Below are 24,152 nucleotides of genomic sequence, written 5' to 3'. Positions count from 1 at the left end.
AGCTGAAGTCAAAGCTTAACCAACTGAACCACCCAGGCGCCCCAAACACAAGTTATTTTTAATTAAAACTAGGACTCGATATTCAGCACACATTTATGTTTCCTTTTTCTCCCCTGTCCAATGGAAAAATAGATCAAAAGCACTTAAGCAGAGAAGTTTTTTTCTCATTCACACACAAATTCTTTTTCTAATTTCTTCTTTTATTCGTGTATTATTTCATCTTTCCATTTGATGGCTATTTATTTAAAACTTTCTACTCTCTAAGCTATGCTAAGAAAGATGTAAACATGGTCCCTAGTTTAGTTTTATTTTTGTTTCAAGATTTTATTTAAACTCTAGTTAGTTAACACATAGTGTAATATTGATTTCAAGAGTAGATTTTAAGAGAAGAAAAGACGACAATTATGGCAATCTAAAAAATACGGGAACAAAAGTTGAGACTTATTACACCTACATATTAAGTTAGGAAAAAAATAGATGAATATAAAACCCTGAAAGAATCATGATGATAGCAATAATTTTTTGGAAAGTTACTGATTTTAATTGTTTATCTGTTTAAAATAGGAAAACAAGTGGGGCGCCTGGGTGGCGCAGTCGGTTAAGCGTCCGACTTCAGCCAGGTCACGATCTCGCGGTCCGTGAGTTCGAGCCCCGCGTCGGGCTCTGGGCTGATGGCTCAGAGCCTGGAGCCTGTTTCCGATTCTGTGTCTCCCTCTCTCTCTGCCCCTCCCCCGTTCATGCTTTGTCTCCTTCTGTCCCAAAAATAAATAAACGTTGAAAAAAAATTTAAAAAAAATAAAAATAAAAATAAAATAAAATAAAATAGGAAAACAAGTAATACCGACATACATTAAAAACGTGAGAAAAAAGAATGGAGATCAAAAAGCACTTATAGTTCTCCAATTCAGAAGGAATCTGTTATATTTTTATCCTGATTTTAGAATTACATATATGTAAATGTGTTGATATGCATGTATTATATATGGTTTAACTAAAAGTGATGATAATGTACTGCAACATATACTGATATTTTCTTCTAATATTATATAATTAATCATTCCAAAATAGGGTTATTATGATTGAATAAAACATCATTCAATGAAACTAAAGGCAAAGAATGGAATGAAAGAAAATATTTGCAAATGACGTATTGGATAAAGGGTTAGTATCCAATGTCTGTAAAGAACTTATGAAACTCAGCACCCATAAAACAAATAATCCAGTGAAGAAATGGGCAGAAGAGATGAATAGACACTTTTCTAAAGAAGACATCCATATGACCGACAGACACATGAAAAGATGCTCAACATCACTCCTCATCAGGGAAATACAAATCAAAACCACAAAGATACCACTTCACAGCTGTCAGAATGGCTAAAATGAACAACTCAGGAAACAACAGATGTTGGTAAAGATGTGGAGAAAGGAGAACCCTTTTGCACTGCTGGTGGAAATGCAAACTGGTGCAGCCACTGTGGGAAACAGCATGGAGGTTTCTCAAAAAATTAAAAGTAGAACTACCCTACAGCCCAGCAATTGCACTACTATGTATTTAGTAGGATACAAAAATGCTGATTCGAAGGGGCATATGCACCCCAATGTTTATAGCACCCCTATCAACAATAGAAAATTTATGGAAATAGACCAAATGTCCATCAACTGATGAATGGATAAAGATGAGGTGGTATACTACTCAGCGATGAAAAAGTGTCTACTACTCAGAGAAAGACAAATATCATATGAATTTACTCATATGTAGAATTTAAGAAACAAAACAGATGAACACAGGGGAAGGGAAGGACAAATAAGATAAAAACAGAGATGGAGCAAACCATCAGAGACTCTTAAATGCAGAGAAGAAACTGAGGGTTACTAGTGGGGAAGTGGGTGGGGGATGGGCTAAATGGGTGATGGGTATTAAGGAGGGTACTTGTTGGGATGAGCACTGGGTGTTATATGTAAGTGATGAATCGCTGGGTTCTACTTCGGAAGCCAAGACTGTGCTGTATGTTAACTAACTTGAATTTAATCAAATAAATAAATAAATAAATAAATGAACTGTGAGATCATGACCTGAGCCCAAATCAAGAGCCAGATCCTTAACCGAATGAGCTATCCAGATGCCCCTTCTCCTATGCTCTCATGTCTTATGATCTGGTTTCCTCGATCAAGCACCCTTAAATTCCAATATCTTGACTCCTGTTAAGACATACTATCTTTCTCTTGCAACTCACTCATAGTATAATCACAACGAGGTTTAACCTTAGTTACCAGCTTGGAAACCTTGAGAGGGTAATAACCGTACCAGGAGACACACATCTTCATTGAGGTGTCTTCCTTCACCTTCCCGCATTAAGGTAGCACTAGCTCTTACAAATAAAGGGGTAGACCAAACTCTTTAATGATTCAGAGATATGCAGAGCCAAATCCTCAATGGGCATCCATCCAGAATCCACATCCCATTTTTCAGAATCCCAGGTTTTCCAGACCAAGAACAAGTCCTTAGTATAAGATACCTGTCTTGCTGCACATTAAATGACTATTGAGTTTTGCAATTCCATTCTCAAGGCCAAATTTACTCCTCAGCTATGTTCTTTTTTAAAAATATTTTTTAAAGTTTATTCATTCATTTTGAGAGAAAGAACACAAGCAGGGAGGAACACAGAGAGAGGGAGAGAGAAAGGATCTCAAGCAAGGTCTGCACTGTCAGCACAGAGCCCAAGGTCAGGCTCAAACTCACAAACTGTGAGATCATGACTTTAGCCAAAATCAGGAGTTGGACGCTTAACTACTTGAGCCCCCCCAGGCACCCCAGCTGTGTTCTTTTTAATTCAGGGTATAAGAGTCTCTGCAAACACTTTGAAATCTATCACACTCAAATTTACCCTCTGTTAACTGTCTTTGTCTTCTCATCTTTGCTTAACACGGTCTTCAACTTCTACAATAATAATAAATGGGGTGGGATGGGACAGATTACTTACACTTTTCACAGAAGAGGAGCAAAAGGTACCACTAAACATGTAAATAGGCACCAACTTCTCTGGTCATTAGGAAAGTGAATGGAAATGGAGTCTCTCATGACATAGCAATACATATCAAACTAAATCACTGAGATGAAAAAAGACTAATAATACCAAGCATTGATGAAAACATGGAACAAATGTGGGTAGGAGTGTAGATTTTAATTATTTTTGGCCTATCTGCTAATGATGAATATATGTATGACCACCAGGTCCATTCCTAACAAAAATGCGTACATAGTTTTATGAAAACACATCCATAGGATGTTCTTTGTAGCATAATTGTAATATATTAGTAATCTAAAACTGGAAAATGCCTAAATGTCCATTATTGCTAGAATGGGTAAATAAAACCCCACAATGAAATTCTAGATAACAATGAGAATAAATAATCTACAACCACCTGCACGTATGGCTAATGTAGAGAGCTCTTGTGAAGTGCTGTGAATATTCTTTTTCCATATATAGTCAACAGGTATGTGAATTCCAGGTTGTTAGGATTCCTCAAACTGCAATTGTGAAATTGTACCTGTATATTATAATTTATCAAGAACAAAATGAAATATATTGCTGAGAAAATGAAGGAGATAGTATGGTAAAACATGCTACAACATTTCAAATACTCAATACCTATATTTGTATATTCTTTCAGACTGACTGCAATTTTGGCATGTTTTCAAAAGTAAATGCCATGGAAAGCAACTGAGTTTGCCACTAAACAAAGTCTCTTCTATGTGCCATCAGAGGAAATATTAATTCTACCCTCCATCAAAAAAATTTGACTATTTTAAGATCATCAGGGGGCGCCTGGGTGGCGCAGTCGGTTAAGCGTCCGACTTCAGCCAGGTCACGATCTCGCAGTCCGTGAGATCGAGCCCCACGTCAGGCTCTGGGCTGATGGCTCTGAGCCTGGAGCCTGTTTCTGATTCTGTGTCTCCCTCTGTCTCTGCCCCAACCCCGTTCATGCTCTGTCTCTCTCTGTCCCAAAAATAAATAAACGTTAAAATAAATAAATAAATAAATAAATAAGATCATCAAATAGGGGAAATAGTCACATGGAAATTCTGTATCACATATGATGCCAAGAGAGGACAGATGAGATTTGCCAAAGATAACATGATTTGGAATAGCAAGGAAACACAAGTTGGACATGTGATGAGCATGGTCTTCAAGGGCCTCTTCTCATGTCGTTGCAATCTTAAAGTTATACTTGGTGGCATAGGAGCATGTGGGTATCCAGGCTCATCTCAGGAGAAGCTTCTAAGAGAAAAGAACAAGTACTCTTAGACCTGAAGCATTAATAGGATTCTGAAGGATTGAAACGAAAATGACAGTGTTGCCTCTTGTTGCTATTTGCTATTTCCTACTCACATCTCACTGATAGCCTTGGTTTTGGGACACAAGGTCTTGTGTCCTTTTGTTGCTCCCTGTCGGTCCCCCTCCAATGTAGGTAATTCCTATTCATTCTTCAAGGAAAACCTTCAGAAAGACTCAAATGTCCCTTGGATGTGATAATAGTGACATATCCTCTAAATAATCTTTAAATAACGTTGTTACAAACAACCATGATTGCAGGTAAGGAATTGATTTGTTTGAAGAATTATTCTTTCATTTTATTTACCTCATGATACTATAAATATCAATATAAATGTAGAAATTTCCAACATTCAATGAAGCTTGATACTGAGGGCATTTTGTACTTATAATTACATCCTCAGTGTCTAGCAAACCATATGGAACATATAAGAGACTCAATACATTTTTTAAAAATAAATAATAGATGGAGGGGCACTGGGTGGCTCAATTGGTTAAGTGAGTGACTCTTGAATTCAGGTCAGGTCAAGATCTCATGGTTGTGAGATCGAGTCCCGCCATCAGTCTCTGCACTGAGCATGGAGCCTGCTTGGGATTCTCTCTCTCCCTCTCGCTCTCTCTCTGCCCCTCCTCCATTCATTCTCTCTGTCTCTCTCTCCCTCTCTTGAAATAAATAAATAAACACAAATTAAACGATTCAGATATTACTGGGATGCATGGTCAACTCAGTTAAGCATCCTACTCCCGATTTTGACTCAGGTCATGATCTCATGGTTCATGAGATCGAGCCCCTCATGGGCAGGGTAGAGCCTGCTTGGGATTCTCTCTCTCCTTCTCTTTCTGCCCCTTCCCCACTCTCTGTCTCTTAAAAATAAATACATAAACATTAAAAAATAACTAATAGATGGATAAATAAATAAATATATATATATAAACAAATGACATTTTATACTTGAATTTTATAACTAGTAAATTATCATCAATTATTCTTACTTGGAATGCATAAAAAAAAACTATTACAGGAAAAAGCAATACAGGACATCTTCCTTAAGATTATTTGAAAAGATTTTTTGAGGGGAAGATGGTGATGTAGGAGGACGCTGGGCTCACTACGTCCTGCTGATCACTTAGATTCCGTGTACATCTGCTTAAATAACCCAGAAAACTTCCAGAAGACTAGCAAAACGGATTCTCTGGAGCAAGTGCAGACGAGAGGTCCACAGAAGAGAGTAGGAAGGGCAGAGAGGAGGTTTGTACTACAGGGACTGGCGGGAGGGAGCTGGGGTGGAGGGGCAGCCTGCTGGCCAAGCAGACCCCCCAAGTCTGGCTTGTAAAAGCATAGGGGACGGATGGAGTGTGTCCTGACAGCAAGCGGGACTTAACATCTAGAAGGTTATAAGTTAACAGCTCTCCTCAGAGAGCAGGAGGGCTGGAGGACAACGGGAAGGAGAGTTCTTGAGCCTGGGATGACAGAGCGCAGCATAGCAGGGAACAAAGGCGCTGGCCAGCGCCCTCTCCCACGCCCATCCCCCAGCCAAAATCCCAAAGGGAACCGGTTCCTGCCAGGGAACTTTCTTGTACGCACAAACACCCTAAGCCTTGCTTCTGTAGATCCATCCCTCTGGCGGGTCTGACTACCTTCCGGTGCCGCAGGACCCCTCCTGAAGCGGATCTTGAAAGGAAAAGCAAGCTGAGCCTGCATCTCCTGCCCCAGTGCACCTTTCCAATCCACCGCAGCTAATACACCAGATCCCCAGCACCACTAGCCTGGCAGTGTGCAAGTAGCCCAGACAAGCCATGGCACCCCACAGTGAATCCTGCCCCTAGGAGAGGTGAAGAGAAGGCACACACCAGTCTGACTGTGGCCCCAGCGGTGGGCTGGGGGCAGACATCAGGTCTGACCGCGGCCCGCCGACCAACGCAAATTATTCAAGACAGCACAGGGGAAGTGCCCGGCAGTTTGGCACCGCTCCAGGGACTATCCAAAATGACGAAACGGAAGAATTCCCCTCAAAAGAATCTCCAGGAAATAACAACAACTAACAAAATGATCAAAAACGATTTAAACAATATAACAGAAAATGAATTTAGAATAATAGCCATAAAATTAATCGCTGGGCTGGAAAAAAGTATAGAGGACAGCAGAGAATCTTTTGCTATGGAGATCAAGGGACTAAGGAACAGTCAGGAGGAGCTAAAAAGTTCTATAAACGAGCTGTAAAATAAAATGGAGATGACCACGGCTGGAATTGAAGAGGCAGAGGAGAGAATAGGTGAACTAGAAGATAAAATTATGGAAGAAGAGAAAGCTGAGAAAAAGAGAGATAAAAAAATCCAGGAGTATGAGGGGAAAGTTAGAGAACTAAGTGATGCACTAAAGAGAAATAATCTATGCGTAATTGGTATTCCAGAGAAGGAAGAGAGAGGGAAAGGTGCTGAAGGTGTACTTGAAGAAATCATAGCTGAGAACTTCCCAGATCTGGGGAAGGAAAAAAGCACTGAAATCCAAGAGGCACGGAGAACTCCCTTCACACGTAACTTGAATCGATCTTCTGCACGACATATCATAGTGAAACTGGCAAAATACAAGGATAAAGAGAAAATTCTGAAAGCAGCAAGGGATAAACGTGCTCTAACATATAAAGGGAGACCTATAAGTCTCGTGACGGATCTCTCTACTGAAACTTGGCAGGCCAGAAATGAATGGCAGGAGATCTTCAATGCGATGAACAGAAAAAATATGCAGCCGAGAATCTTTTATCCAGCAAGTCAGTCATTTAGAATAGAAGGAGAGATAAAGGTCTTCCCAAACAAGCAAAAACTGAACAAATTCGTCACCACTAAACCAGCCCTACAAAAGATCCTAAGGGGGATCCTGTGAGACAAAGTACCAGAGACATTGCTACAAGCATGAAACATACAGACATCACAATGACTCTAAACCCATATCTTTTTATAATAACACTGAACATAAATGGACTAAATGCTCCAACCAAAAGACATAGGATATCAGAATGGATAAAAAACAAGACCCATCTATTTGCTATCTACAGGAGACACATTTTAGACCTTAAGACACCTTCAGATTGAAAGTGAGGGGATGGAGAACTATTTATCATGCTACTAGAAGTCAAAAGAAAGCTGGAGTAGCCATACTTAGATCAGACAAACTAGACTTTAAATTAAAGGCTGTAACAAGAGATGAAGAAGGGCATTGTATAATAATTACAGGGTCTATCCATCAGGAAGAGCTAACAATTATAAATGTCTATGTGCCAAATATGGGAGCCCACATATATATATAAAACAATTACTCACAAACATAAGCAACCTTATTGATAAGAATGTGGTAATTGCAGGGGATGTTAGCACTCCACTTACAACAATGGGTAGATCATCTAGACACACGGTCAATAAAGAAACAAGGGCCGTGAATGATACATTGGATCAGATGGACTTGACAGATATATTTAGAACTCTGCATCCCAAAGCAACAGAATATACTTTCTTCTCGAGTGCACATGGAACATTCTCCAAGATAGATCACATACCGGGTCACAAAACAGCCCTTCATAAGGATACAAGAATTGAGATCATACCATGCACTCTTTCAGACCACAATGCTATGAAGTTTGAAATCAACCACTGGAAAAAGTCTGGAAAACCTCCAAAAGCACGGAGGTTAAAGACCACCTTACTAAAGAATGAGTGGGTCAACCAGGCAATTAGAGAAGAAATTAAAAAATATATGGAAACAGACGAAAATGAAAATACAACAATCCAAACGCTTTGGGACGCAGCGAAGGCAGTCCTGAGAGGAAAATACATTGCAATCCAGGCCTATCTCAAGAAACAGAAAAATCCCAAATACAAAATGTAACAGCACACCTAAAGGAAATAGAAGCAGAACAGCAAAGGCAGCCTAAACCAGCAGAAGAAGAGAAATAATAAAGATCAGAGCAGAAATAAACAATATAGAATCTAAAAAAACTGTAGAGCAGATCAATGAAACCAAGAGTTGGTTTTTTGAAAAAATAAACAAAATTGATAAACCTCTAGCCAGGCTTCTCAAAAAGAAAAGGGAGATGACCCAAATAGATAAAATCATGAATGAAAATGAAATTATTACAACCAATCCCTCAGAGATACAAGCAATTATCAGGGAATACTATGAAAAACTATATGCCAACAAACTGGAAAACCTGGAAGAAATGGACAAATTCCTAAACACCCACACACTTCCAAAACTCAATCAGGAGGAAATAGAAAGCTTGAACAGACCCATAACCAGCAAAGAAATTGAATCAGTCATCAAAAATCTCCCAACAAATAAGAGTCCAGGACCAGATGGCTTCCCTGGGGAGTTCTACCAGACATTTACAGCAGAGATAATACCTATCCTTCTCAAGCTATTCCAAAAATAGAAAAGGAAGGGAAACTTCCAGACTCATTCTGTGAAGCCAGTATTACTTTGATTCCTAAACCAGACAGAGACCCAGTAAACAAAGAGAACTACAGACCAATATCCCTGATGAATATGGATGCAAAAATTCTCAATAAGATACTAGCAAATCGAATTCAACAGCATATAAAAAGAATTATTCACCTGATCAAGTGGGATTCATTCGTGGGCTGCAGGGCTGGTTCAACATTCACAAATCAATCAATGTGATACATCACATTAATAAAAGAAAAGATAAGGACCATATGATCCTGTTAATCGATGCAGAGAAGGCATTTGACAAAATTCAGCAACGTTTCCTAATAAAAACCCTTGAGAAAGTCGGGATAGAAGGAACATACTTAAAGATCATAAAAGCCATTTATGAAAAGCCCACAGCTAACATCATCCTCAATGTGGAAAAACTGAGAGCTTTCCCCATGAGATCAGGAACACGACAGGGATGTCCACTCTCACCGCTGTTGTTTAACATAGTGTTGGAAGTGTTAGCATCAGCAATCAGACAACAAAAGGGAATCAAAGGCATCAAAATTGGCAAAGATGAAGTTAAGCTTTCACATTTTGCAGATGACATGGTATTATACATGGAAAATCCGATAGACTCCACCAAAAGTCTGCTAGAATTGATACATGAATTTAGCAAAGTTGCAGGATACAAAATCAATGTACAGAAATCAGTTGCATTTTTATACACTAACAATGAAGCAACAGAAAGACAAATAAAGAAACTGATCCCATTCACAATTGCACCAAGAAGCATAAAATACCTAGGGATAAATCTAACCAAAGATGTAAAAGATCTGTATGCTGAAAACTATAGAAAGCTTATGAAGAAAATTGAAGAATATATAAAGAAATGGAAAAACATTCCGTGCTCATGGGTTGGAAGAATAAATATGGTTAAAATCTCAATACTACCCAAAGCTATCTACACATTCAATGCAATCCCAATCAAAGTTGCACCAGCATTCTTAAAGTTAGAACAAGCAATCCTAAAATTTTTATGGAACCACAAAAGGCCCCGAATAGCCAAAGTAATTTTGAAGAAGAAGACCAAAGCAGGAGGCATCACAATCCCAGACTTTAGCCTCTACTACAAAGCTGTCATCATCAAGACATCATGGTATTGGCACAAAAACAGACACATAGACCAATGGAATAGAATAGAAACCCCAGAACTAGACCCACAAACGTATGGCCAGCTAATATTTGACAAAACAGGAAAGAATATCCAATGGAAAAAAGACAGTCTCTTTAACAAATGGTGCTGGGAGAACTGGACAGCAACATGCAGAAGAATGAAAGTAGACCACTTGCTTACACCATTCACAAAAATAAACTCAAAATGGATGAAGGACCTGAATGTGATACAGGAAACCATCAAAATCCTAGAGGAGAAAGCAGGAAAAAAACCTCTGACCTCAGCCACAGCAATTTCTTACTTGACACATCAACAAAGACAAGGGAATTAAAAGCAAAAATGAACTACTGGGACCTTATGAAGGTAAAAAGCTTCCGCACAGCAAAGGAAACAACCAACAAAACTAAAAGGCAACCAACGGAATGGGAAAAGATATTTGCAAATGACATATCGGACAAAGGGCTAGTATCCAAAATCTATAAAGAGCTCACCAAACTCCACACCCGAAAAACAAATAACCCAGTGAAGAAATGGGCAGAAAACATGAATAGACACTTCTCTAAAGAAGACACCCGGATGGCCAACATGCACATGAAAAGATGCTCAACGTCGCTCCTCATCAGGGAAATACAAATCAAAACCACACTCAGATATCACCTGACGCCAGTAAGAGTGGCCAAAATGAACAAATCAGGAGACTATAGATGCTGGTGAGGATGTGGAGAAACGGGAACCCTCTTGCACTGTTGGTGGGAATGCAAACTGTTGCAGCCATTCTGGAAAACAGTGTGGAGGTTCCTCAGAAAATTAAAAATAGACCTACCCTATGACCCAGCAATAGCACTGCTAGGAATTTACCCAAGGGACACAGGAGTACTGATGCATAGGGGCACTTGTACCCCAATGTTTATAGCAGCACTTTCAACAATAGCTAAATTATGGAAAGAGCCTAAATGTCCATCAACTGATGAATGGATAAAGAAATTGTGGTTTATATACACAATGGAGTACTATGTGGCAATGAGAAAGAATGAAATATGGCCTTTTGTAGCAACGTGGATGGAACTGGAGAGTGTGATGCTAAGTGAAATAAGCCATACAGAGAAAGACAGATACCATATGTTTTCACTCTTATGTGGATCCTGAGAAACCTAACAAAAACCCATGGGGGAGGGGAAGAAAAAAAAAAAGAGGTTAGAGTGGAAGAAAGCCAAAGCATAAGACTCTTAAACACTGAGAACAAAGTGAGGGTTGATGGGGGGTGGGAGGGAGGGGAGGGTGGGTGATGGGTATTGAGGAGGGCACCTTTTGGGATGAGCACTGGGTATTGTATGGAAACCGATTTGACATAAATTTCATATATAGAAAAAAAAGATTATTAGAAAAGATAAATAAATAAAGAATTCCAATGATAAAGTAGGTAAAGAAAATACAAAGAAAGTGCAAAGAAACAGTAAGATGACAAAAGTCAAACAAATATATTGATTTGTCAGTAAATATAAATGATATAAGCTGAACATTAATTTAAATATAATTCTAATTAAGTTTTAATATTATATATGTGGTACAAAAGAGTATATCAGAGTGAAAACTATATACATAAGTTTAAAAACTGCCACACACACACACACACACACACACACACATTTATTTTAGGTAAACAGAATACCAAACAATTGGGGAGAATATATTAAGATCAGAAAAAGAGAATTCTAACAAAACTCTTAGGTCAAGATCACTCTGGGGAAATAAAAAGCTTGATAGTGTGTACTAAGCTAATTGTGTCATATTGTTTCATTTCCAGCTTTGATAAGGTGTCTTTACAACACAAACCATAAAAACAATTATTCACTTTCTCAGTTTATTAATACAAAAGGAAAGTTTTAAAATGAGAGTTTTTCAAATTTACACTTAAATCATATGGCAACTCGCTAAAATGACTTTTCCATTTTCTGTTTAAAGTAAATGGTTTATTCATAATTTAAAATTTTAGCTTTGGAATTTCAAGGAGCGTATTAATGTTCAGTGTGTATAAAAGCATCAAATATGACCTTAGAATATAAAAAAAGTTTTTCATTGAAAGCCAGAATTGCCAATAGGCTTTTATCTTTAGACTTAGTAAATCGATCTGTATCTTTTGGGTTCTGTTTATCGAAGTCTGGTCATCTTGCCCTATTCCATCCCAAGCGCCATCATAGACTGATTTGGCTTTGTTCATCTGAAGTATTTTCTATTCCTCCCTCTGTAGACACATTACTGGAATGACACTTGTTCAGTCAGACAGACATTGTTCCCAAGGTACAGCTATCAATAAACAAGCATGATCTATAACTCACGTCCCAATCACTTATTTCTTGGTTGTGTGTTTTTGTTATGTTAATTTTTATTTGCGGGGAGAGATATAAATCACAAATTCTAGTTTTTATTCCATTTGGTTTGGTAGAAAATACTTCTCCTCCAATATATTCAGCTCCTGTCAATATTTTGGAGCTAATTGGAATGTTTTTGTTGTTGTTTCCAGATGCTTTTACAATGTGAAAAAGATATCTCAAAGGCAATTCACTTCCCCCTTCATATTTGAAATTCTGCTATCCATCTTAGAAGGAGCTGAAGTTCATGTACATCATGGGGAAGGTCTCTGGTGCTTTGTTTTCTTTTCTAAGCTCAAACAAAACACCTTTTGGAAGCCTGCCCTAAGTTCTTTGGTCCTAAGTGCATAAACCATAGGGTTGAGGGAAGGGGGGATGATGTTGTGCAGCACATTGAGTAGAACTGGAACCAAAGGGACCTTAGTTTCTGCCAGATGAGTTGCTGAAATCACTACAACAACAGTGTAGAAGAATAGGATAAGGATCAGATGGGAGCTACAAGTGCTCAGAGCTTTGGAGGAAGCTTCAGCAGAATTCAGTTTAAGTACAGAGCGCAGAATCAAAATGTATGACAATATTATAAGACCTAGGTCACTCCCCATTACAAGCCATGCCAGAACCAATTGGCAGATGCTGTTTGGCCTCCTGTCATCACAAGCCAGGCTGGTGACCCCAAGATTAGAGCACAGGCAGTGCTCAATCTCATTCCTGGAACAATAATTACGCTGGGCTGCTAGCACTGGCACTGGAAGGGAAAGCAAACCGTTTCTTAGTACCATGAACACAGTAGCTCTTAAGATTAAGGCCTTGGTGACAATTGATGGGTAGCGAAGAGGGTGACAAATAGCTATATATCTATCAAAAGCCATGCAGAGGAAGATACCCGACTCCATGCCCACAAAGCAGTGAATGGCATAGATCTGAGCAAAACATTCAGGAAGGCTGATGACCTTCGCATCAAACCAGAAGATGGCCAAGATCTTGGGAATGATGGTGGTGGCCAGGCCCATGTCCACCACAGAGAGGATGCCTAGGAAAGAGTACATAGGCTGCTGAAGAGCAGGGTCCTGGCAGATGGTGACGAGGATGAGGATATTAGCACCAATTGCTGAGAGGTAGAGTATTGCCAATGGTAAGGAGAGCCAGTGTTGCCAGCTGTGAATGCCTGGGAGTCCCATCAGGATGAACTCAGACACCTGGAACTTGGAGCTATTAGAGCCTTTCAGAGATGCAGACATTGTTTCCTAAGAGAAAAAAAAAGATGGGTTTCAACGTTGCTTTCTTTGAGCCATATTATCATCAAACATTATTTTTCACCTATCTCCACGTCGCATAGTTGGTGCTGTAACCAAATGAACTCTGTTGTACATCCCTTACTGTAATTTAAGATAAAGTACCATGAAGTTCTGGAGGTGTTATAGTAGAATCGAAACTTATAAGGAGCAATTATCACGGTTGACTATTGAGGGACAATGCAGCATGCGTCTCACGTCTCCATTTGCCTTATCCCCAGTTATCTCAATTTGGGACCATCACATACATAGGATTCTACTTTTTTTTCTTTTTGAATTTTCTTTATTTCCTCAGAAATTTTGTGGAATCAAGTGGATGTGTTTGTTTTCTTCATATTTGTCTCAATATTAATTCAGGTTTTTATTAATTAACAACACGGAAAATTTTTTAAAATACAGAAATATGGAGATGAATTTTTCTAGCTGTACTATTCAGGTTGTTATAGAAGTCCATTTATGTTTTATATAGCCTCCTCAAATTTTATACCACAGACTATAAAGATTTTCACGCGTAAGTATGGTGCAAATTGGAAGAGAAATAACTTTTAAAAAAATTTTAATGTTTATTTGTTATTTTAAGAAAGACAGACAGAGTGTGAGCAGGGAAGGGGCAGAGAGAGAGTGAGACACAGAATCCGAAGAAGGCTCCAGACTCTGAACTCTCAGCACAGAGTCCAATGCTGGGCCCGGACTCACTAACCGCAAGATCCTGACCTGAGCTGAAGTTGGATGCTTAACCGACTGAGACACCCAGGCACCCCTAACTATTTTTTTTATATTCTGATTTGTATGGACTTCTGAAAAATTCAGAAAAGGATAGCTTGGAAAGTTAAATGATCATGACTGAATTTGTTGATTTAAGGAGTGACTTAATAGAGACAAACCATAGATTTCTTTTCTAGTGTAGTCCTAAAGAATCTATAAAGCCATATAAATACAAGAGTTAGGCACTGGTAGTAAGATGATTTTGATTTTATTAGCAAACAAGAATTACTTGCCCATATGTTGAAGAAACTGCCATTGTATATTCAGATTCATGTTCAAAACTAGACTCATCTTTCTTCAGAAGCTCGTGTTTTTCATGTACTTTTTATTCTGTTCAGAAGCCCAAGCAGCCAAGCCTTAAAATAACAAGAAAGCCTTTCCTTTTGGCCAACAATTGCTCCCTTGTCCTGTGGTTTCCTCCCCTACTTCATCATGCAGCCTTTCTCCTCAGCAATGCTACTTCTGAGTCTTACCTGGTCACTTGTGCCTCTACTCATGCTTCCTTCTTTTGCTCAGCCATCTGATCTTCCTAAAACTGGTATTCCCTTGCTTAGAATGATTCATGCCTTCACCCTTTCTTTCAAATAGTTTAAATTCCTTTATAGCACAAAAGGCAGTTGTGGATTTATTCTTCATATAACTACCTTTAAATATAGAAGGGCATATCTGAAAGAAATTAAAATTCTCTTGTGTTAACACCAACAAGAGAAGATCATGTCAGCAACTAGATGTATTTTTTCTTCAGAAATGTCTTGCCACCTGTAAGTTTGGGTAAACATGTACCCCTTAATCTTGGGGAAAATCTTCCTTCTTTAACAGTAACGTAATTTGGTGAACACTAAAATCATCTACATGTGTTCACAGCAAATTTTAACCAAACAAACACAAAAGAGGCTTGAAGATGAAGCTACTTTGACTCTGGACTTTTAGATCAGAACTCCTGAGGAGTTCAGCTTCATAGCTCCATCTTGAGAACTTGGACGTGTGACCCACTTGACTGTATGGGGTCTGGTATTTTTGCCAAATATTTATTATTATATATCCTCATATCAAAGACACAGCCTTGTATCTTTGATGTTTTCTCCTGATAGATATTAGTGTGATACAGTTAAGAGAAGGAGCAGATTTGAGTTTACAGAAAGGAAATAAGTGTTTTCAATTTCTTTTAGCACTTAAAGGTTAGCAGGACATGGAGTGTGATCCTGGTACGTAAGACAGTTAATATATTCATCCTGAAGACAATCTAGCAGCTGTTTTATAAATGAGATCACTTCTAGATCATCACACCTTATATTTCTCATTCCAGCCTTAATCCCTTTGAACAGCTTCTCTAAGCCTTTATTTCCTCATAGCACAGAAGAAAGAGTTGATCTCTTGTGCAAAACAACATAAGAAAAGGTTAAGGATAAGCCTCCATTGGATGCTCTGGGGTTTAGCCAATGTGACCATGCCAAGGTTTTAGTACTTAACTGTGGTTAGGAGCAGAGTCTCACAGTCTGAGGTCCTGGCAATGGCAGGGGTTTCCTACCCGGAAAGAAGACACAACTCTTTGAGAATGAAGCTTTCACATGAGGTGAGGATGTGTTTTCAGCTCACACATGGCATAGAAATTATTAGATTCTGGATTTTATGGGGAGTAGTAAACAGCTCAGTGATCTAAAGATAATAGATTTCCCTTGGAGACATGAAGAGAGAACAGCCCATAGAGAAATCAGAATTCCTAAGATATTAAATCCCAAAAGGTTGGAAGGGAGATTGATTCAGAGACACACTTCCAATCGATGTAAACTGAGGAACTTACATAAGCAGAAAAATGTCTTCATTTATGAAATCAAAATAGCCCTATACAAAGTGGGCAACTTTATTAGTGTTTAAATTGTTCTTAAGTACAAAATTTCAGGGGATTTTAAATTCTGTGGTTATGTTGTTATGCTTAAAAAATAAACTGTTAAAAGAGAAAGTATTTATTCACCCCATATATATCTATTGAGTTCCTACTGTGTTTACAAAATATGGCAGGCATAAAATCGTCAATAAAACTGCCATGGTCCCTGTTCTCATGGAAACAGTGGCCTAGTTGAGGCAACGGGGTAAAACACTAAGTAAAGAATCTAACAAATCTACCTATAGACTGGGAGAAGTGCTTTGAAGCAAAAGCCCCCAGAAATATGAGAGCATATAATGGGGAGAATTAATTTAGTCTTGGTGTCAGAGAGGGATTTCCAGAAGAAACACCGGTTTGTGTCTAGGCCACGTGTTTGAGAAGGACTTAACTATGGTGTGGATTTGGTAATGGGGAGGAGGGGGAGGCAAAGGAGCCCAAGAACCTTAAGATGCTGAAGTGAGGGGATCACGTGAAATTCAAGTAATAAAAGAGGATAAATGTGGCTGGAGCACTAAGAAGTGATAGAAATGAGATATGGTGTGAAACAGAGTTGTTGAGCTGACAGAGGCCAGAGACTTGCAAGCAAATTTATGCAGGGTTATAAGGGACCACTGAAAGCTTTTAAGGAGAATTAGGACCTCACAGCAATGTGGACACCAGATTAAGTGTGGCAAGGGTAAATATAAGTAAATCAGTTGAGTAACAGTAATCCCAAAGGAGAGATGACTTTATCTTGCACCAGGATAGGGGCAGTGAAGATAGAGAAAAGTGAATAGATTTAGAAGGTATGTTGAAGATAAAATTGATCACTTTTATGACCAAAGAACAATTTTTTTAATTTTTTTTAACTTTTTTCTTTAAAAAAATTTTTCTCTCTTTTTTTCCTTGAGTATAGTTGATAGAAATATTACATTAGGCTCAAGTGTACAACATAATGATTCAACAAGTTTATACATTGTATTATGCTCACCAGAGTGTAGCTACCATCTGTCACCATACAGGGCTATTACTACACCTCTGACTATATTCCCTATGCTGTACATTTCATCCCCATAATTTATTCATTCGGTAACTGAAAGGTGTACCTACCTTCACTTTCACTGTTACTCCCCCCCCCCCCACCCCCCACCCCCACGCTGCTGGCAGCCATTAGTTTGTTCTCTGTATTTATAGGTTTGAATCTCTTTTTTATTTGTTTATGCATGTGTTTTGTTTTTTAATGTTAAAAAATATTTAAAATATTTAAAAACATTTTTTAATGTTCATTTAATCTGAGAGAGAGAGAGAGAGAGAGAGAGAGAGAGAGAGAAGATCCTAAGCAGGCTCATGCTAACAGCAGAGTCAATGTGGGGTTCGAAACCACAAACCATGAAATCATGACCTGAGGCAAAGTTGGACCTTTAGCCAACTCAACCACCCAAGTGCCCCTGTTTTGTTTTTTTAGATTCCACATATATGTGAAATCATATAATATTTGTTTTTTCTTTGTCTAACTTATTTCACTTTCACCTGTTGTAGCAAATGGCAAGATCGCATTCTTTTTTGTGGCTAATATTCCATTACATATATATTTTTATTATAATATTATTCATTATGTATATGTGTATATATATATATATTTACTTCTTTATCTATTTGTAATCGATGGACACAGGTTGCTTCCATATCTTGGCTATTATAAATAATGCTTCAATAAACATAGGGATATGTATATCTTTTAGAACTAGAATTTTCATTTTCTTCATATAAATACCCAATAGCAGAATTATTGGATCATATAGTATTTCCATTTTTAATTCTCTTCATAAATATCCAGTAGCAGAATTATTGGACCATATGGTATTCCTATTTTTAATTATTTAAGAAAGATCCATACTCTTTTCCACAGTGGCTATACCAGTTTGCATTCCCAAAAACAGTGCACATTTTTTTCCACATTCTCATCACCACTTATTATTTCTTGCCTTTTAGAGTCTAACCATTATAATAGCAATATCTCATAGCGGTTTTAAATTTCCTTTCCCTGATGGTTAGTGATGCTATGATCTTTTCATGTATTTGTTGACCTACTCTATGTCATCTTTGGAAACATGTCTATTCAAGTCCTCTGTTCATTTTTAAATTGGGTTATTTGGGGGATTTTGGTGTTCAGTTGTGTAAGTTCTTTACATATTTTGGATATTAACCCCTTATTGGATATATCACTTGGCAAATATCTTCTCCCATTCAGTAGGTTGCCTTTTTGTTCTGTTGATGGCTTCCTTCACTATGCAGAAGGTTTTTAGTTTGGTTTAGTATAGTTTCTTTTTGCTCTTGTTTCCTTGACTTAGAAGACAGATGAAGAAAACTGTTGCTGTGGCTGATGGCAAAGGAATGACTGCTTATGTTCTCTTCTAAGGGCTTTATGGTTTCAAGTTCTCGTAATTAGATGACCAAAGAACAATTCTTTTTTTTTAATGTTTTTTTTTTTTGAGAGAGAGCATGAGTGGGGGAGGGGCAGAGAAAGAAGGAGACACAGAATCCGAAGCAGGCTCCAGGCTCTGAGCTGTCAGCACAGAGCCTGACATGGGGCTCGAACTCACAAACTGCAAGATCATGACCTGAGCCAAAGTCAGATGCTTAACCGACTGAGCCACCCAGGCACCACAACCAAAGAACAATTCTAGTGTTTGATATATGCAGTGGGATGGCACCTGATGTTATTCACATTCTTAAGGAAGATTGGAGAAAGACCAGGTTACAGGAGAAGAGAATAAATTCAGATTAGGTCATGACAAGCATATGGTACATTTGAAGCATGCATGTAAAGATTGTTTATCAGCACATAGAAAAGTAGTTGAGAGCAAAATAGCAATTTTTTAAACTATTTTACATCCCTACCAGCAGTGTCTGAGGGTTCCAATTTTTCTACATTCTTGCTAACCTGATTGTTACTGGTTTTTTTTAGTATAATTATTCTCTTGGATGTGAACGGTATCTCATTATAATTTTGTTTTACATTTCTTTAATGACTAATAACGTTCAGCACCTCTTCATGTTGTTTACTGACTTATTTCTATCTTCTCTGGAGAAAGATCTATTCATACCCTTTGCTTGGTTTTTAACTGGTTTATCTTTTTATGACTGAGTTTTAAGAGTTCTTAATATATTTTGTACACAGGTCCCAAAATAGCATTTTGAGGGAAAAAATTGGAGGGACCAATATATTAACTGACAATTGTTGTAATATAGAATACATTCTCCTGGATTATTTGTTGACATATAATTTTCATAGTAATCTCTAACAATCACATGTGTTTTGTATGGTATCAGTTGTAATGTCTCCTCTTTCATTTGTGGCTTTGTTTATTTGATACCTCTTTCTTTTTTTCTTAGTAAGTTCAGCTAAAGGTTTGCCAATTTGTTTGTCTTTTCAAAAACCTAGGCCTCACTTTCATTGATATTTGTGATTGTTTTTGTGGCCTCCATTTTATTTAGCTCTACCTTTTGTGATTTCTTTCCTTCTCCTTGTTTTGGTCTTCATTTGTTCTTTTTCTAGTTCCTTGTGGAATAAAGTTGCTTTTGAGATCTTTCTTTTTTCTTAATATATGCATTTAGTGTTAGAAAGTTTCCATCTAACCAATTTGACAATAAATTTCATATTAAAAAAATTAAAATAAATTAAAAAAAATAAAGTTTCCGTCTAGAAATTGCTTTGGCAGCACCCCCTAGTGTTTGTGTCTTACGTTTTCCATTTTCAAATGAAAAGGAAGAGTCTTTTAAGTCTTTTCAATATTAATGCCTTTTTCACTCTTTTAATTTTATTCTACTGCTTGGACCTCTAGTACAATGTTGGATAGAAGTGGGAATGGTTGACATCTTTATCTTGCTATTATCCTCAGGGAGACATATTTTCATATTTCATCATTAATTGGGATATTAGCTGTAGGTTTTTTGTGCATGCCTTTTATCAAATTAAAATTTCCTTCTAAATTTAGATATTGCTGTGTTTTAATCATGAATGGATATTTAATGAAAACAAATATTTTCTTACTCTGTTGTAGTAATCTTATGATTTTTTTCCTGTTTAAATCTATTTTGTCATATTTAAGTTGATTATTTGTGTGTGTTCTCAGCCTACCTGCTTTGAGTTCCTGGAATAAATCCCACTTGGTCATAATGTATTACCATACAACATCCAACACTCACATTCACACATGTACGCACACGCTCATGGAAATTTTAGGTAACTGATTTCTTTCTTTCTTTTTTTTTTAATGTTTTATCTTTTATTGAGAGAGAGATTACAAGCATGGAGGGGCAGAGAGATAAAGGGGCAGAGAATCCAAAAGGGCTCCATGCTGACAGCAGCAAGCCCAACGTGGGACTTGAACTCATGAACTGTGAGATCATGACCTGAGGCAAAGTCTGACACTCAACCAACTGAGCCACCCATGTGCCCCATGATTTGTTTTCTTAATAGATGTATGACTACTATAACCTTATATTTCTTCTTAGATCACTTAAAGTGTTTTTAATACATGTCTGTCTCATCAACATTTTCAAATCTATTGGGATAAGGTTGCTCTAGGCACCTTCTTTTTGTTTATTTTGGTAAATGTTTTATATTTGCTTGAGAAATAAAACTATACTTGAAGCTGCTGGATGTTGTTTACTTAACAGGGCAATTGGCTTAATTTGCTTATGTTCAGATATTCTGTACTATTTAGATTTTTCTAATTCTCTATGTTTCAGTTGCTGCAACTATGATTTCACTGTGGATTTGCCAATTTCCCCTTCTAGTATTATCCACCTCTTTGTATATATTGTTATGTATCTATAATGATATTAAGCATATACAAAGTTAGGATATTTCCTGTTGGATTGCTACTGTAATCATGGTGTTACCGAACCAGGCTGGAACACTGGCAGAAAAACCAAGCGGCACTCGGAGATCTTGGTGGATTGAAGATTTATTTACACCGGCGGGCTCAGAGGAGACGTTTCTCCAAAGATCTGAGCGCCCAATGCAAGCGGGAAGAGTAATTTATAGTTGTCAGCCTCCATATTCGTGGGGGGCGGTTCGTTTGCCCTGGCAAACAGGGCAAAAAGAACCCAGAAGAGGGGACTCCAAGCTAGAGACCAGAGCATGTTTTAGTCCCGTCAGCTATCTTATGGTGTAAAACTTTATTTTCCCAACAACGGAATGTTGCATTTTATCACTCCTAACATTTATTGTGTTAAAATCTACTTTGTCTGGTCTAGCCACACAAGCTTTTTCTCATTTTATATATGTGTGTGGATGTTTAATGTCTTCTAACAATACTAAGTTTTTAAGGATATTATCTTAATTTTCATTTCACTTCCTTTCACTGACTTGCTTTGTCAACTCATACTCAAATGTAACACTGCCATAATTTTTGTCAAGTTTTCCATGTTCCTATTGTCTTTTGTATCATGTTCCATCTGTTCTTTTCTTTGTTTCTCTTGCCATTTTTGGACCAATAAAATAGGTGTTATTACTGTCATTATTGTATTTTTCTTCAGTGTTAGTTTTGTTAAGCATTCCAATATTTTCTTCTGAGCTTCCACCAGGTAATCATTATTCTAAATTCTGAATAACATACTTACTTTAGTATTTCCTCTCAGCTTTAGTTTATATGAATACGTATTTATGTTATCTTTTTTTGAAGGATTTTTCATTAGAATTCTGATTTGTAAGTATTTTTTCAGCACTTCCAAAATATCATTTGTTTTTTGGCTTCCATTGTTTCCACTGAAAAGTTGCCCAGCAGTCTAAAGGCTGCTTAATCAAAGGTAGTGTGCAGAGATTATGACTCTGCAAACACACTCCACTGTGTATATTCAGAATAAAATATCCCCAGTTCCATAAGGGCCTGGACGTGTGCATGTGAGTAAAGATGTTCAGCATAGTGTTACTTGTGGTGACAGAGACTGAAAAAACTTAGATATCCATAATCAGGGAATGATTAAGAAAATAGTGTTGGTTGCATGCTAGGAAAGTCTATAAAATAACCACAAGCAAGATTTGAAGCATAAATAATTTTATTAAAAATACATTTTTAAAAATAATTGAGTTAAAAGTAAGCAATGTAATATTTTAGCACAATGAAACAGATGTAAGTTCCTAAAATAAACATTCAGTAAATGACTTCATAGTCACATGTTTAAGAATATATGTCAAACACATAGAGAATGTCACTGGATGATAGGCCTGAAGATTAGGAGTGAAATAAGATCAAAGTAAAAACAAAAAGCAAAACAAGAAAAGGACCTAGAAACGACAGTGTGCCATTAAGAAAAAAGGTATAAGGAAGTTTATCACTTTGAACTTGCACCAGAGTTTCCTTGAATCCATTAATGAGTTAATAGTCTGGCAGCCATTAGCCTAGAATGGCATTTATGGCTATGTTTGCTGGAATGCCCAGGGAATGAGTGCTAAAAGAAGAGATTTGAACCCAGGGATATGCTAATATAAAGAAATCCAGAGGACAAGAGAAAACAAATGGAACTATAGGAAGTGTACTGTGAGAAGGAAGAACGACTTCGAATGTCTGATGTGTTGCAGCATTCAAGAAAAGGGAGGGTTTCTAGATGAAGGAACTAATCAGTTATATTCATATTGTTGAGAGTTAGGGCAAGATGGGCATGGAGAAGGACTTTTTGGCTTTAGTAACATGAAAATCATCTGTAAATTGACAAAAGCAATTTCAGTGAAATGATGAGATGGAGGATATTCTAAAGAAAAAGCCAGAAGTGGGTAAGCATTACTTCAAGATGTGTATGTAAGTAGAGGTCATAAATACTGGTAATCTTTAAAGAAGATTTGCTATCAAGGTGGACAAAGAAATAAAATATGAAAAGAGGGTGATTTTGTGATAAAAGTTTACTTGTCTTATGCCTTTATAAAATGAAAAATACTGAGGTTAAATACAAACTAATGGAAATTAATGAGCATCAATTACCAGCATCAGAGGAAAGTAATTCTTGGAAGTTGGGCAGGAAAAATCGACTTTGCAATCTTCTCTATATGCTCTGTGACAATGCTATAAAACTATTATTATCTGTAGCTTCTTACTTCATGTTAATTTAGAAAGAACTTGAATATCACACAGAAAATATTCGAGCCATTCTCTTAATTATCAGCTCAAAATAAGAAAAATAACTATTGTTCCCCAGAACGCTGTACTTCTAGAAATACATTTATTATATTTTATAACTGTCATTATTATTATATTTCATATTGTCCTATCATTCATAACTCCTTCCAAACTGTGCATTCATTGAAAACCATCTTGAAGAAAACAGACAACCCACTAGTTGGGAAGGAAGGAATTATGTGAATGTCTCATTCTAGGAGAGATCCAGTCAGATACTAGGTCACCAAGTTTCTCATAGGACCCCAGGATCTTACACTTCGTTATACTAATGACCTCATAGAACACTTTCCAGTTTCATCTTTTATAAGTGACTGAGAAAACAGAGCACTTTTGTGAATAATGAGAATGTATAATACATTTTTTCCAAGGTTAAATTATAATGATCAAACTGGAAATTTCATTTACAAGTAAAAAACAGAACATTTTGAGTCATCTAGACCCAGATCATTAGTTTCATGTGATTCAATTTTCTGGATAATTGGCCCAGCTTCTCATTAGTATTTTTCTTTCTTGGAACCTAATAGTACCAAGACCTCAGCTACACAGAAAACCTGCGGGTAAAAAGCTCATAGGGGGTAATGTGGCATGAAAAGTTACTTTGGTATTCTGCAGAAAATGTAATGGGAAAAATTGCCCATCATGCTTACCTGGAAAAATTATATATCTATTCTGGGAAATTCTCCTGCCTAAACAGCAGAGAGTAGCATTCTTTCCTTTTTCACCCAACCCAGACTAATATTCCTT

General features: G+C 37.3%; 1 protein-coding gene across 1 annotated transcript; it reads right to left on the bottom strand.

Moving 5' to 3' along the window:
* Positions 1 to 12,560: 12,560 nt before the first annotated feature.
* LOC125146493 (olfactory receptor 56B1-like) lies at positions 12,561 to 13,544 on the bottom strand. Its single transcript, XM_047823227.1, has one exon. It carries the CDS (start codon positions 13,542 to 13,544, stop codon positions 12,561 to 12,563), a length of 984 nt encoding a protein of 327 aa, XP_047679183.1.
* Positions 13,545 to 24,152: the final 10,608 nt, after the last annotated feature.

Source organism: Prionailurus viverrinus, chromosome D1 (genome assembly GCF_022837055.1).
Source record: "Prionailurus viverrinus isolate Anna chromosome D1, UM_Priviv_1.0, whole genome shotgun sequence".
In the NCBI taxonomy this organism is placed as follows: Eukaryota; Metazoa; Chordata; class Mammalia; order Carnivora; family Felidae; genus Prionailurus; species Prionailurus viverrinus.
The sequence above is the reverse complement of the archived record's forward strand: the minus strand, read 5'-3'. Positions and strand labels throughout refer to the sequence as shown.